Source organism: Cricetulus griseus, chromosome 8 (assembly GCF_003668045.3).
Source record: "Cricetulus griseus strain 17A/GY chromosome 8, alternate assembly CriGri-PICRH-1.0, whole genome shotgun sequence".
In the NCBI taxonomy this organism is placed as follows: Eukaryota; Metazoa; Chordata; class Mammalia; order Rodentia; family Cricetidae; genus Cricetulus; species Cricetulus griseus.
In genome coordinates this window covers 57,427,512-57,441,146 of record NC_048601.1, presented here as the reverse complement: position 1 = coordinate 57,441,146, position 13,635 = coordinate 57,427,512, and the positions used below count along the sequence as shown (strand labels likewise).

General features: G+C 40.6%; 1 protein-coding gene across 3 annotated transcripts in view; it reads right to left on the bottom strand.

Annotated features, from left to right (window-relative positions):
* Window positions 1–12,507, bottom strand: part of Paip2b (poly(A) binding protein interacting protein 2B) — a 33,897-nt gene extending 21,390 nt beyond the window's left edge. The window contains exons 1-4 of one of the 3 annotated variants that reach the window (XM_035448424.1): window positions 12,392–12,480; window positions 11,989–12,046; window positions 3,898–3,987; window positions 2,629–2,751 (exon numbers count right to left, since the gene is read on the bottom strand). Coding sequence is in view for 1 of the 3 variants with exons in the window: in XM_027428566.2 (XP_027284367.1) it covers window positions 11,989–12,017 (29 nt within the window). In the remaining 2 variants the exon portion in view is untranslated. Of the gene's footprint in view, window positions 1–2,628; window positions 2,752–3,897; window positions 3,988–11,988; window positions 12,047–12,391 lie in introns of all 3 variants that reach the window. The other 2 variants (XM_027428568.1, XM_027428566.2) reach the window with 2 other exon arrangements.
* Window positions 12,508–13,635: the final 1,128 nt, after the last annotated feature.

The following is a 13,635-nucleotide window of genomic DNA, read 5'->3' as shown; positions in this document are numbered from 1 at the left end:
ATCTAGAGGGTCAAGAGGTTGGCAGAAGCTTCTATCTTCACACTGGTAAGGTCAGTGCATGTTAAATGGCAGTAAGAGGCTCTAGTGAAGAAGAAATAACGGATAGTCTAGGTCCTGGGAAAGCAGGAGCTGTTGCTATTTGATGATGATGATGATGATGATGATGATGATGATGATGATGACGACAATAGTGGTGGTGGTGGCTCTGACTGGCCAGAAACTCACCATATAGAAAAGGCTAGGACTAAAGGTATATATGACCATGCCTGGATCAACTGTTATTGTTGAATAGCTGAGATATTCCCATGATCTAAAGTGCAAATGCCTGGAATTTGTACTAGTAACAGCTGGTGGCACAGTGAGCAGTGAATCAGAACAAGAGGAAGAACATGTAGAGGGAAATCATCTACTACAGAGCCACAAAGACACTCTAACCTGTGGCAGTGGTACTGCTACACAGCTGCCAAAGTACCCTATCAAACTCCAGCTCCCTGGTTACCTTTTGGTTTCTCCTAATTATTTGCAGGGTCATACCCACCCATACACATCTTTGCATGGACACACACACACATTTTTTTTTTTTTTTAAAGACAGGGTCTTAACTATGTAGCCCAAGCTGGACTTCCCACCTGCTTCATTTTCTCAGGTGCTAGAATCAGACACATACTATATAGGGTTCAATCTGTAATACTAAAAGAAAACAAGAAGAACATATTTACAGCCTGGTGTGATGGCTAACACAGTTATCCCAGCACTGTAGAGGCAGGAAGATCTTGAGTTTGAAGCTAGCCCATGCTACAAAATGAGACACTGTCTCAAACAAACAATAACACTCAAGTTCATAATCCTTATATGTTTAACTTGTTTTATGTACCATATTTTACTTCAACTATGTGTATTCTCTCTCATCATATTAAAATAAAACCTTCCTTTATTAAATATACAAACTCATCATTTGGTGGGGACCCAGGCAAGACAAGAGCAGGAGTGGGGCTCATTTTCTATAGGGTGAGGAGGATCAGAAGAATATATATGCAAAGATTGAAAAACCAAGTCCCAGATTACCCTCTAATTAGAATGATTTTATCTTCCATATTTCCATTTTTATGAGAGGCTGCTTAGACTTTAGCAAAAAACAAGTATGGAATTATCCTGTTAGGCCTTCCTATTCTGACCACAAGACACAATACTCCCCACCTAATGCAAGACAGCACTTACAAACTTATTGTCTAAAACATAGGAAACTCCTATAATTACAAGTTGACAAAGCCAGGCCTTTGGTACTGGCCTGTAATCCCAGCTACTATAGAAGTTGAGGCAGAGGGATTAGAAAGTCAAGGGCTGCCTGAACTATAGTGACATCAAGATCAGACTGAATAACTTGGTGAGATACTGTCTCATTTTTTTTTTTTTTTAAGTATAAAGAGGACTGGGAATATAGTTTAGTGAGAGAACCTTATCTGTCATGTGAAAGGCTGAGTTCAATCTGTACTACTAAAGAAAAAAATAAATAAAACACAACAACTTTCCATCCAGTGGTGATGGCACATGCCTTCAATCTCAGCACTTGGGAGGCAGAGCCAGGAAGATTTCTGAGTTCAAGGCCAGCCTGGTCTACAGATCAATTCCAGGACAGCTAGGGCTATACAGAGAAACCCTGTCTTGAGAAACAAGAACAAAACCCAAAACAAACCAAACAAACAAACAAAAAATACTACTTTCAAAACCTTATTAATTAAGATATCTGTGGTGGTACATGAATGTAATCCTAGAACCAGAGAATATGAGGTAGAAGGATGGCCAATTTCAGGTTATCTTGGTCTATACAGCAATACCCTGACTGCTCACCCCAAATCAAAACAAAATAAAGCCACAACAACCCCAAACAACAAAATTACTAGTAGATGATAAAGTCAAAAAACAAAATAATCAATTTTGTGATTCCTAAGAGTAATATGTAACAAAAAACAAAGAATTACAGAGGCAGCTTTTAAATTAAAGTGAAGACTCCCAGATTAGAAAGACAATGTAAATGAAATATAACCTCTTTGCTAATGTTACACTCCACTCTATTAAAGATCTCTAAAGAGCCCCACACTGACAGACTGATATAGACCCTCTAGGAAAAATCATCACCCTAAGCTTAAGGTAGCAGTTTTGTCCCTGGACCAGAGCCAAGAACACAAAACATAGAATTTAAAAAGCATTTGAAAAGCATCAAGTGAGCATGTCAAGAAAGCAGTTTCAGTTAGGAACTAATCACTTGGAATCATTTCCATGCTTCCCCCCCCTCCCAATTCTGCTTTGTCAAGTCTAAGACAATTTTCATATTTGCTTTTTTTTTTTCTTTTTGGTTTTTCAAAACCAACCCCAAATAAAAAAATAAGGTGGACAGCAACTGAGAAAGATACCTAATGTTGACCTTTGGCCTCTGCATGTGCATACATGTAATTGTATATGTTTACATGTGCACATACACAGTCATAGAATACACAGATAAGAAGTCTTGTTCAATTTACCAAATACTTCTTAATTTTATTAATTTAGTCATTTCTTTCATTTTTATCTATTAATTTATTCTTGTTATGTTGTGAATGTAGCTCATCCAAAATTCAGGTGCTGACTTACCACATGTCAACAGTAAGAACATCACCTTGAGGAGGGGATGAAGCCAGGGAGCTCCTCTCTCAAGTGGGATTAAAGGCATTCAATGGCATTAGTGGCTATGATCTTCTCCTCATGAGCTGAAGGCTAGACATAAAAGTTACCACAGTGAAATCATCTAATTCAAACAATTCACACTGCCAAGACCAACCAAATGACCATTGTATTTGATACAATTTTGAGAAAAAGAAAAAAGAACTGTTATAACTAAGAGGGGAGAAGAGAGCCTAAATATATTGAGACAGAAACATAGGACACACACACACACACACACACACACACACACACACACACACACACACACACACACACACACACACACACACACGTTAAAGAGGAACAAACTTTCAAAGTTAACTATTGAAGAAATCTTGTTCAGGAAGCCAAGGTCAGGGCAGAATTGCTCTCTGGGTAGGAGAAGGGCGCTTCCATGTGCTGTAGTCAGGAAGACAGGTTTTAGAGAGGGAAGTCTTCAGTGGTAGAATATGGGCTACACCTCAGGACCTTTGGAAAAACTGCTTAGGAACCTTGGACTATGTAAACTGTAAAAACAGAACTAACGTCACCATGAAATGAGAATGCATTTAAGCAAAGTTCCCCTAGACCAACAGTTCTCAATCTGTGGGTCTTGACCCCTTTGGGTCACATATCAAATATTTAAATTATGATTCATCAAAATTTCAGTTATGAAGTAACAACAAAATAATTTTATGGGTGGGGGTCACCACAACATGAGTAAGTGTATTGAAGGATCACAAGCATTAGGAACATTGACAACTACTGCACTAGACCTTTTAGAGTAAGAGAAGCCCCCTCCCAATAACTTAGCATGTAGAAAATAACCATATGAACCACTCAAAATCTAGATGTAGAACAAGGATAAAGTTATAACTCTTCCACATACTTGATGGCTACTATTCTCCTTTCACAGGCTCTTCTTCCACAGTCAATCTGGCCTGAGATATTAATTCAACTGGGGAAGTGCCAGAACCTGACTTTCTTTCTTTCCTGAAGCCAATGTTGAAAGCTACTATGGAGCTGTACTGATGCTTTTACTTTTCCTTCTTTTTTTAAAATTGTAAGACAGAGTCTCATCTCACTATGCTGGCTAGCCTGGACCTATGTAGACCAGGCTGGCCTTGAATGAGATCTGCCTGCCTTTGCCTCCCAAGTGCAGGAATTAAAAGCACGTACCACCATACCTGGCTTGTTTTGTTTTTTGAGACACCATACCTGGCTTGTTTTGTTTTTTGGACAGGGTCTTGCTAAGTTGTCCAGGCTGGCCGAAAACTTGCCATGCTCTTGCCTCAGCCTCCTGGGCATCTGGAATTAATTGCATGTTATCACCTCACCTGATAAGTCCATGCTCTTAATTACTACCCATTTAATTTCAGAAAAACTATGAAAACAGCTATTTTTTTTTTCAAATATTGCAAATGGCTAGGGAATAGGAACCGAGGAAAAATGCTATTTGGTAAGAGAATTGAGGTAGTCGGAAGGAACACATTCACATTACCCATTAGTATGTTTAAATTATATACAATGCACAATATCCCTTAACATAAACATTCAAAGCTGTATTCAATCAGATGCTTGCCAATACTTTCAGAATACCTATCTCTTTAAAAACATTTTATTAATTAATTTATTCTTATTTTATGTGCATTGGTGTTTTGCTTGCATGCATGTCTATATAAGGGTGTCAGATCTGGAACTGGATAGAGTTACGGACAGTTGTGAACTGCCATGTGGCTACTGGGAAGTGAACCCAAGTCCTCTGGAAAAGCAGCCAGTGTTTGTAACTGCTGAGCCATCTTGCCAGCCCCCACCTATAATCTCTTATAGGCAACTCTTGAACATCCCAAAAGCTTTAAAAGTTTAATCCCTGCCCCCACCCCCATATATTTCATGTCAGAACTTAGTTGGTAGTAAAACTTGACCTCAACTAATGTGAGGCCTTCATTTGCCTGCCTGGCATAAACATTCTTGTTTGCTCAGAAGTATGAGCGTGTTTAACAGTGATACTCTAGAAGCTGCAGAGTATTGCATACCACAAAGAGCACATCTTTCTAGACTGAGTTTCATCTGGCCTTACAGGTTTCAGAGCCTCTACAGATTTGCCTTCCAAAGAATCTCATTTCTGAGAGTTGCTACATTTCTGAGGTACTCTATAAAGTATTCAGGAACTCATAAACTAGTAATATTTTGAAATATCTTTAGGAAAACAGGATTACAAGTTTTTTAAATTGCAAAATATAAAAATCTTATTGATGACATTTTATAAGAGACTATTTAGCATATGAGAAAAATATGAGAAAAACACAAAAAAAGAAAAACATAGGAAAGCCTTAATTCAATGCAAAAGACAATCTGATAGGCCCTATGAATTTAGTTTTATGAAAAACACTAAAAGGTCCTCATTTTTCTTATTCTATAGGCTGGAGAACATTCACAGGAGACTAGCACCTGACCCATGATTTAGCACCAAGATGTTTATATAAAATTGCTTTAGGTTGCTGGGTTGAAGAGATAGCTCTGTCAGCAAAGTGCTCAAGTATGAGGACATGAGTTTGAGCCCCAGAACTCATATACAATGCCAGTAACCTCAGCACTGGGGTGGCAGAAATAGGAAGACCCCTGGGGACTCACCACCAACTTGTCTAGTATAACTTGTCTGGTTACATTTATAGTGAGTGTGACCCTGTCTCAAAATGCAAAGTGGATCGATAGGAAATCCAGGCCAGCATGATCTACACAGAAAGTTCCAGGAAAGCCAGGGCTACATAGAGAAGCTATGTAAACAAGCAAACAAATAAGTAAATAAAGTGGAGAGTGAGGAAGACATTCAACACTGACCTCTCTGACCTATAAACACATACAGACACATACAACTATTGAAATTTCTAAATATTAGGCTCTGAGGCTCCGCCTTTAGATATTACAACTCAGGGGCTGGAGAGATGGCTCAGAGATTTAGAGCAGTTCTAGAGGAAGTTCAATTCCCAGTAACCACATGGTGGCTTACAACCATCTACAATGAGATCTGGTGCTCTCTTCTGGTGTGCAGGCAAACATGCAGGTAGAACACTGTATGCATAATAAATAAAATCTTTAAAAAAAAAAAAAGATAGTTAAAAAAAAAAAAGAAACCTATACTCTTTTTTTAGAAAATGCCTGTGTTGTTTCTAATGTGCTGCCAGACTTCAGAATAGTGGCTAGCCTAGAATCTAATTCTCCCTTTCCTTTCTTTACACAAACTTTTCCATGGGGTAAGGGAACAAAACAAGCATGTGTTCTCTCAGGGAAGCACTAGACCACTGTGTGTAACAGTTACTTCTCCAAACAGTCCATGTTGACCTAGCTGCTCAATTTGAAAAGGGAGACTGACAGAAGAAAAAATCAGGAAAACTCACTGAAGCAAAACTCCTCTATATAGGTATGGCTTCCAGAGCTCCCCTCCTCACCCAAACATCCTGCGTATGATGCCTCAGTTCAGACAGTACCATCTTCTCTGGCAAACAATAAAAATCCAAAATTTATTTGTAGCTAGGTATGCTGGCACACACGTGCAATCCTAGCACATGTTGGTTACACAAAGTTCCAGGCAAGCCTGGCTACATAAGACTATTTCAAAACAAACAAGCCACAAACAAAAACTTAAACATGTATACAGTATTTATAGTATTTATGTATCTAAACACAACACACTTATGCAGTGTGCATATGCACAAGAACACATGAGTTACTTAATCAATGTCTCCAGTTTTCAGCTTCCATGTCAGGCCTATGACTTTGGCTTCATTTTTTACATTTTCTTTCCTTTTTAAAAATATTCATTTATTTATTTTTATATGTGTTCATGTTATGCCTGCATATATGTCTGTGTACCATGTGCATTGCTGATGCCCACAGAGGACAGAAGAGGGCATTAGATAGCCTGAAACTGGAGTTACTGACATTTGTGTGATACAACATGAAGCTAGGAATTGAAACCAGGTCCTCTGAAAGGCACCCACTGCTCTTAACCACTGAGCCATCTCTCTAGTTCCATTTTTAGTTTCAAAGGGATTTCAAGATTTACTGTTACCACTCAGTGCAATGACAAACCACTTAAAAAACACAGAAAGTGGGCTCTAGCACTGATCTGCACTCAGCCCTCAAGATTATTTCTGGAATGTTTTCTAGACAAACAAATCCTTGAATCAGCATTTCAAGGAGACTAGCAGGTGCAGGAGGCACAGATATGAAAAGATGATGGGTTTCCTGAACATGCCTGGCAGATTGAAAAAAAATCACAATAAAAATAAAAAGTAAACAATGAAAATTTACTCAAGGAAAAAAAAAAAAAAACAACTACAAATGGCTTAGCCAGAGGGCATAGTACAAATGAACTAACCATGACCACAGAAACTTACAACAGATGTAAGTTTTAGGGGAAGAATGTAAAACTCTCTGGTTGGGGCTGAGGTATCTATGACAATTTACTAATGCAGGCATTAAATTCTGCAGTCTGTAACATGGTAAAATTTACTCATTCACTACCTATGAATCTCCTATGTATCATACACTGTAAGTGCTGAAAATATAATGAAACATTCTCATTGAGCTCATAGCCAGCAAAGAGACAGACAAACAACTATTTGCCATGTAATGTAAAGTAAAAGAGATAGGAGTAAAATGCAGTCTAAATTAAAGGAAAGTGATTAATGACATGCAGATTACTGAGGGTATTTTCTGAGAAGTGCTCTTTGAGCACACAGAGGCACCATACAGACATGCAGATAAGAGGAGTGGGTCCTACTTTACTTGAATTGGTATTTTCAATTAAAATGTTATAGTTCAGAAATAGCAAATACTGATGGGCGCCTACAGAGCACTAGTCACCTTCCTCAGATAGTAATTATTTTATACTTGCTGTGTTTATGTTCATGTGTATACATACAGATATATGCATTTAAAAATAGACATGGGTAAATCTTTGGTGTTGTTTAGTCATTTTGATGAGATACATATACATCCCTTAAGTGTACACAATTTTTGTCCAACGAAGTCTTGCTTCTATATAATAAGAATTAGAAATGGGGCTAACTTTTAGTGGAGTAAACATGTAACCAGTTGGCGATCTAATGTGAACTATTCCAGAGGCTTCATCGGGGTATATGAGCATGAACTAGGCGTGTGGCTGTTTGTAATAGTACAATGTTATCCACCAAAGGGAAATGGCTACGTAAACCATGATGAAGTAGCAAAGAATGATGGTCTATGTGCTGAAGAAGAAAAGATTGGGAGAGGTGGCTGAGTGTGTATGTGTGTGTGTGTAGGGGAAGAATCAACTTACATAATACCTTCTCTAGAAAGCCTGGTAACCCCGCTCCCCACTGCCTTCCTTTCAGGAGGAATTGAGAAGTCCACAGATCAGATACCTGTGCAACAGTTGCCATGTATCAGGTTCTCAGCCAAGCATCAAGGACAGAAGGATGGAACTGTGGAACCTGCTATCATGGAGCTCACAGTGTGTAGTAAGGAAGAGAGCCATATGAACAAGAAATTCTACCACAACACACCAGGACGAAGAGGTATTGAATATTTGACATGTGTCAACTATTTTGCTAAATGCTTTATCTGACAGTACCTATTATCATATAAGATAGTGTCTAAAGATTAGGCCCACAAAATCCTAGGACCCCTCAGTTGCCCTCTGAAGAAAAGTAACTGTCTCCAGAATCCTCTTCAAATATACTAGTTTGAAAGACAGATAACACATGAAACCAACCCCTTTTGTCTACAAGAGACCAGGCCAGGACTCAATACCTCAGCCAAAGACGACATATAGGAACCAAGAACCTTGCTTGACTCAAAATTCTGCCTAATAGGACTTTTCCATTTGGGGGGTAAAAAAGTTGGGTGCACAAAGCATGAGAAGGTGGGTATCCAGGACTAAAATCATATCTTAAATATTGCCAAGTTGTTGCTCTATAACAGTGGGTCTCAACCAAATGATTCTTGTCACAGAGGTCACATATCGGATATCCTGCATATCAGAATTTTACATTACAATCCATAACAACAGCATGTTTCAGTCTTGAAGTAACAACAAAAATAATTTTATGGTTGGGAGTTACAACAACACAAGGAACTGCATTAAGGGTTGCAGCATTAGGAAAGCTGAGAACCACTAATCTATATGGTTTTGAAAGCACTAAAGTCCAGACAATATGGATGCTGAAATGATTTCCCATTCTCTTTTACATTCATCCCTCACCACAACAGATAAGGTATGTACGCTTCTCCCTTGAACTGTAAAAAAGTGTCTACACATCATCAATCTTGAAATTAGGACAGTTTCAAAAGTGCAAGTTGTACCACAGCTGTTCACTTAGTACACTGCAGATCCAGATTTCAAAGAACAGGTCAGCACTATATCCCACAAATGAAGAGATGGCTTAGTTAGTAAAGTACTTGTCTTAGAAACATAAAGACCTGATATTGGTCCCCAGAACCCACCTATAAAAAAGGCAAGCATGGTAGTGTAATCTTGTAGACCAGCCCTGTCAGGGCAGTTGGGCAGATCCCTAACAAATGTTGGCAAGTCTACCTAGTGTAATTGGTGAGTTTCAGGCTAGCAAGAGATCCTACACTTCCTCCTTACACACACAAAAAAGTGGCCATGTCCTAAGAACACCTGAGGTTGACCTCTGGTCTTCATATTCACAGGCACACATACATATCGCTTTCTCCCATCCCCATGTGCAGGTACACACACAGATACAGGTTATTGGAGAAAGGCTCAAAAATATGAAAAAGAGTAGAAGTGGTCTGGAAGTCCTCTTGGGCTTTGAAGCAGGAAAGAGTACACTTGGTGTTCAACCAGATAAGATAATCTCTAATTTCAACCTACAAAAGCCTTAGCTGTCTATTTTTCTAACTCAAATACAAGACCCAGAAGGCAGGACCTTAATCTACAGCTCATTTGCTATCATCTAGAGTACAGCTTATAGTAAGTGCTTAATAAATATCTGTTGAATGAATAAGTGAGCAAATTTCACAGTACACCAAAGGATCATTCTAGATGGATTTGGAGGGAGGGAATGAAATAAGGACTAGGGATCATTCACAAGTACAATTCTATGTGCAAATCTTTTTACTTGCTAAAATTTGCATGTAATCCCCAAACTGAGACTAGTTCTCCCTTTGAAGTCATTCATGGTATGATGGTTAATTTTCATTGTTATCTTGACTAGATTTAGGATCATCATAGAAAGTGAACAGCAACATCTCAAACTAGGGAAGAAAAAAAAAGTGAGCTGAGCTGGGTAGTTGTAGCGCACACCTCCCAGCACTCGGGAGGCAGAGACAGGTGGATCTTTGTGAGTTTGAGGTTAGCATGGTATACAGAACCAGTCTCACAACAGATAGGGCTACACAGAGAAACTAGGTCTCAAAAAAAAAAAAAAAAAAAAAAAGACAAACAAACAAAAAAAGTGAGCTGAGATTCATCTCTCTGCTACTTTGGATGCAATGGTACCAGCTCCTTCCAGTCCCAGCTGCTATGATGGACTGTACCCCTCAATCTGTGAGCTAGAGCAAATCCTTCTTTCTTTAAGCTGCTTTTGTCAGGTATTTGCCACAAAAAGAAAACTAAGTCATACACATGGATATGCAGATAGCAGCACATGCCTACTGTTCTTTGTGTCTGTCACAAACTAAGGTAAGTAAGGCAAGTTTGGACCGTCTTGGTTTGGCGCTCACAATGAGACAGCCAGAGGACAGAGGCAGTAGTGGATAGATTTGTGCTATAAACTCTCGCTTTGGGGTTAAGTTGAGAGTTTGAGCTTTAACTCTGGCACCTGTTAGTGGACAAAATCACACTTCTGGAAATCATTCCCTGTTATGTAAAAATATAGGGAAAATCTAGCAGGATAAATGCTTTTCAGGATTTAAGATAATAATCTACATGGGTTAGGTAGGTTAAGGAAATGCACTTCAGAAGGTCTAGAGCAATGAAAGAGGAGGATGGAACATGGGCTTCTCCCTTGTCCTATACCCTGAACTGCAGAACCCTCTGTGCATTTAATCCTTGACTTACAGGTCTCTCTACCGAACTCTATGATCAAGGTCAGATCTCTGGGAAGGAAGCAAAAGCTACCACCTAAATCTCTAAATAAGTAATCACTAAGTACAGATTTATCCAAAGACATGATACATACACTTGGCTTTCAACTGCAGACTCAACAGCAATTTATAATAGTGACCAATTCAGAGATCTGCAGTTTGCCTGTGACTTTGACAACTGCTATTATAGACATGAATTACAACAGTTTTAATATCCTGCTCTTTCCAGTGTGATTCACTAATAAGGCTCAAACATATGGCCTATGAGACAATGTTGTCACCTCAGAGGAAAGACTGCTTTTAATTCACTTGAACAGACTTACTTCTTTCTCTATTAAGACTAAAATCTTACCACAGCAAAACACAAGGAATTATATTGAACTTATCTGGCTACAAGCCAGAAAAAAAAAAAAAAAAAAAAAAAAAGAGTAAAGCTTTTCCACAAAAGCTTACAAACTCCAAAACACAGTGAATCTGATGCTAAATTCACAGCTTACTGTTCTCTTTTGAGAACTAAGAAAAGTAACCCCAGATATAGTCATGAAAATGACATGAGAACAGCGAAGTTTTGTACACATATATATTCTCATTTTCCCTCCCTCTCTGCCCAAGGTACTACACTTATTCCGATATTCAGTTTCCTCCTGCTTCCAAAATAAAACCCTCACTGTCCAGTATTCTTCAACTTCTAAAACACAGTCAAAATTACTGTGACGAGTTAATTTCTTCCCAGTAAATGTCTGGCATAATTTTATTTGGGTATGAGGCAATGTAAAAGACCATCTAGAAACATATGGCTAGAACTGCTACTGGAAGCCAAACACTGCCATCCTAGGAAGGTGTAAACAAATTCTCTGTAAAAAGACAATGCTGTAGGCTGTCTCTGAGCTGTCATAATTCACTCAGAGGTTGTGTGTGATAGCCACTTATATCTTACAGCTGTACGGGATGCCCAGGCCCTTCCTTACAGACTAAACTCAAGCTTTGGCTAGCTATGTCAAACAGAATCCAGTTCCATCCACATAACAGACTTCAAATTGGTTGCTGCTGGGAAGCCTCCCCCCACCCGTTTTTTTTTCCAACTGCACTTTCAGCAGATTTGAGCAAAAGCACTTTCTGGGGACAAAGATTCTAGAAGAGGAGAGTGATCAAACGGCATGTAAAGGGGAGGGAGGCAGAAATAGTTTAAGCAAGCCCATTCCAGTTCCGAACCTTGCAGAGCCTGTGTTCAGCGTCGTCATCTGCCTCTCGCCTTCACCCTTTCAGGTGCCTACAAGAAGCAAAGTGAGAGATGTTAGTTTCCAGGGAAAAAAAGGCTGAAATCCCGAGGTTGAGGGGGACAGTCGCGGAAGGCAGGAGAGAGGAGAAGCGGCCAGAGTCGGCAGGTCACAGCAAGGATGGTGAAATAGGATGAGGCGAGAGGAGCTGGCCGGCAAGCGCTAGAGTGTCGGGACGGCCTGGGCCCGGGCCGAGCCGGGAAAGGGGCTTTGCGCGTTCTCGGACAGCTCGCGGAGAGCTGGTGAGGGGCTTTGCGCGCTCCCGGGCGGCCCAAAAGGAGCGGGGCTGTGCGCATCCCGGGACGGCCCGAGGGTCCAGCCCCGACGCCCGAACCCACCTGGCCGCGCGGACAACGCCGCCCCGAGGTCCGTACCACAGCACAGCGCCGCCTCCTCAGAGCGCGAGCCGCGGCGCACAAACGCTCGAGGTACCTCGGCCGCATACACGCGTCTCGCCCCGCCCCCTGGAGCCAGTCATTGGCTGCTGGACTCCGCCCCATCCACCTATTGGACAGCAGAGAATGCCGCTCACTTACCTGGCTTTGATTGGTCTAAACGTGAAACAATGCCCGCCCACATCTTTCAGAAGTTCCAGCTTGTGATTGGTCTTAACATCTGTCCATTCGCTCCGCCCTCACTGGAGACCACCAGCTCTGATTGGTTGAAGAAGCGCGGGTCACGCCTAGATTTCAGCCCAAAGATGAATCATCCCCACATGGGGGAGGAGCCCGAGAGCAGCGACGCCCGGTTTGTTTACAACGGCTCTGCTCCTGCTTAGCCCATTGGCTAAGATGGCAGCCATTCTCTCCTGTTTTGGTAACTCAGGAAGAGGGAGGCGGGTCTCTAGGAGGTTTCCTCTGCTGTCAACTAGCAAGAGTTTGAAGAGCTACAGAACAAGGATTTGCCTGTGTTAGGTCCCAAAGTGGGACTGCTTGGAAGAACGGAGAGTAACGTTTTTAGACAGAAACTTGACTTCTTCAGTCCTAGCAAGCTCGAGGCTGAGGCAGGAGGATCAAAAATCTGGGCCAGCCTGAGCTACATTGTGCGACCTAGTCTCATAAAAACAAGGCAATCCACAGACAATAAGACCTTGTCTGTGCTTTGGATTGACGATACCCAAACCTTGAGTTATGTTCGTAAAAAGAAAATGGATTCTTGGTGGGCAGGAGTGGTGGAACAGCGTTAAGAGCATTTGCTGTTCTTGAATAAGTAAGGCATGGATTCAATTTCCAGCACCCACGCGGTGGCTCACAACCGCCTTTAACTCCAGCTCCAGGGATCAGACGCCCTTTTCTGGCCTCCAAAGGTACTGCATGCACATGGTACACAACAGGCAAAACACTGGTGCACATATAATAAAGCTTTTATTAAAGTGGGATTCTTTTAAAAATGGAACTATATATATATATATATATATATATATATATATATATATGAACTCTTTATAGCATTCTCCTAACTACTACAATGCTAATTAAAACCACACGGGGTTGGAGAAATGGCTCAGAGGTTAAGAGGTCCTGAGTTCAAAATTGCCAGCAATCACCATTCATCTATAATGAATCTGGTGCCCTCTTCTGGT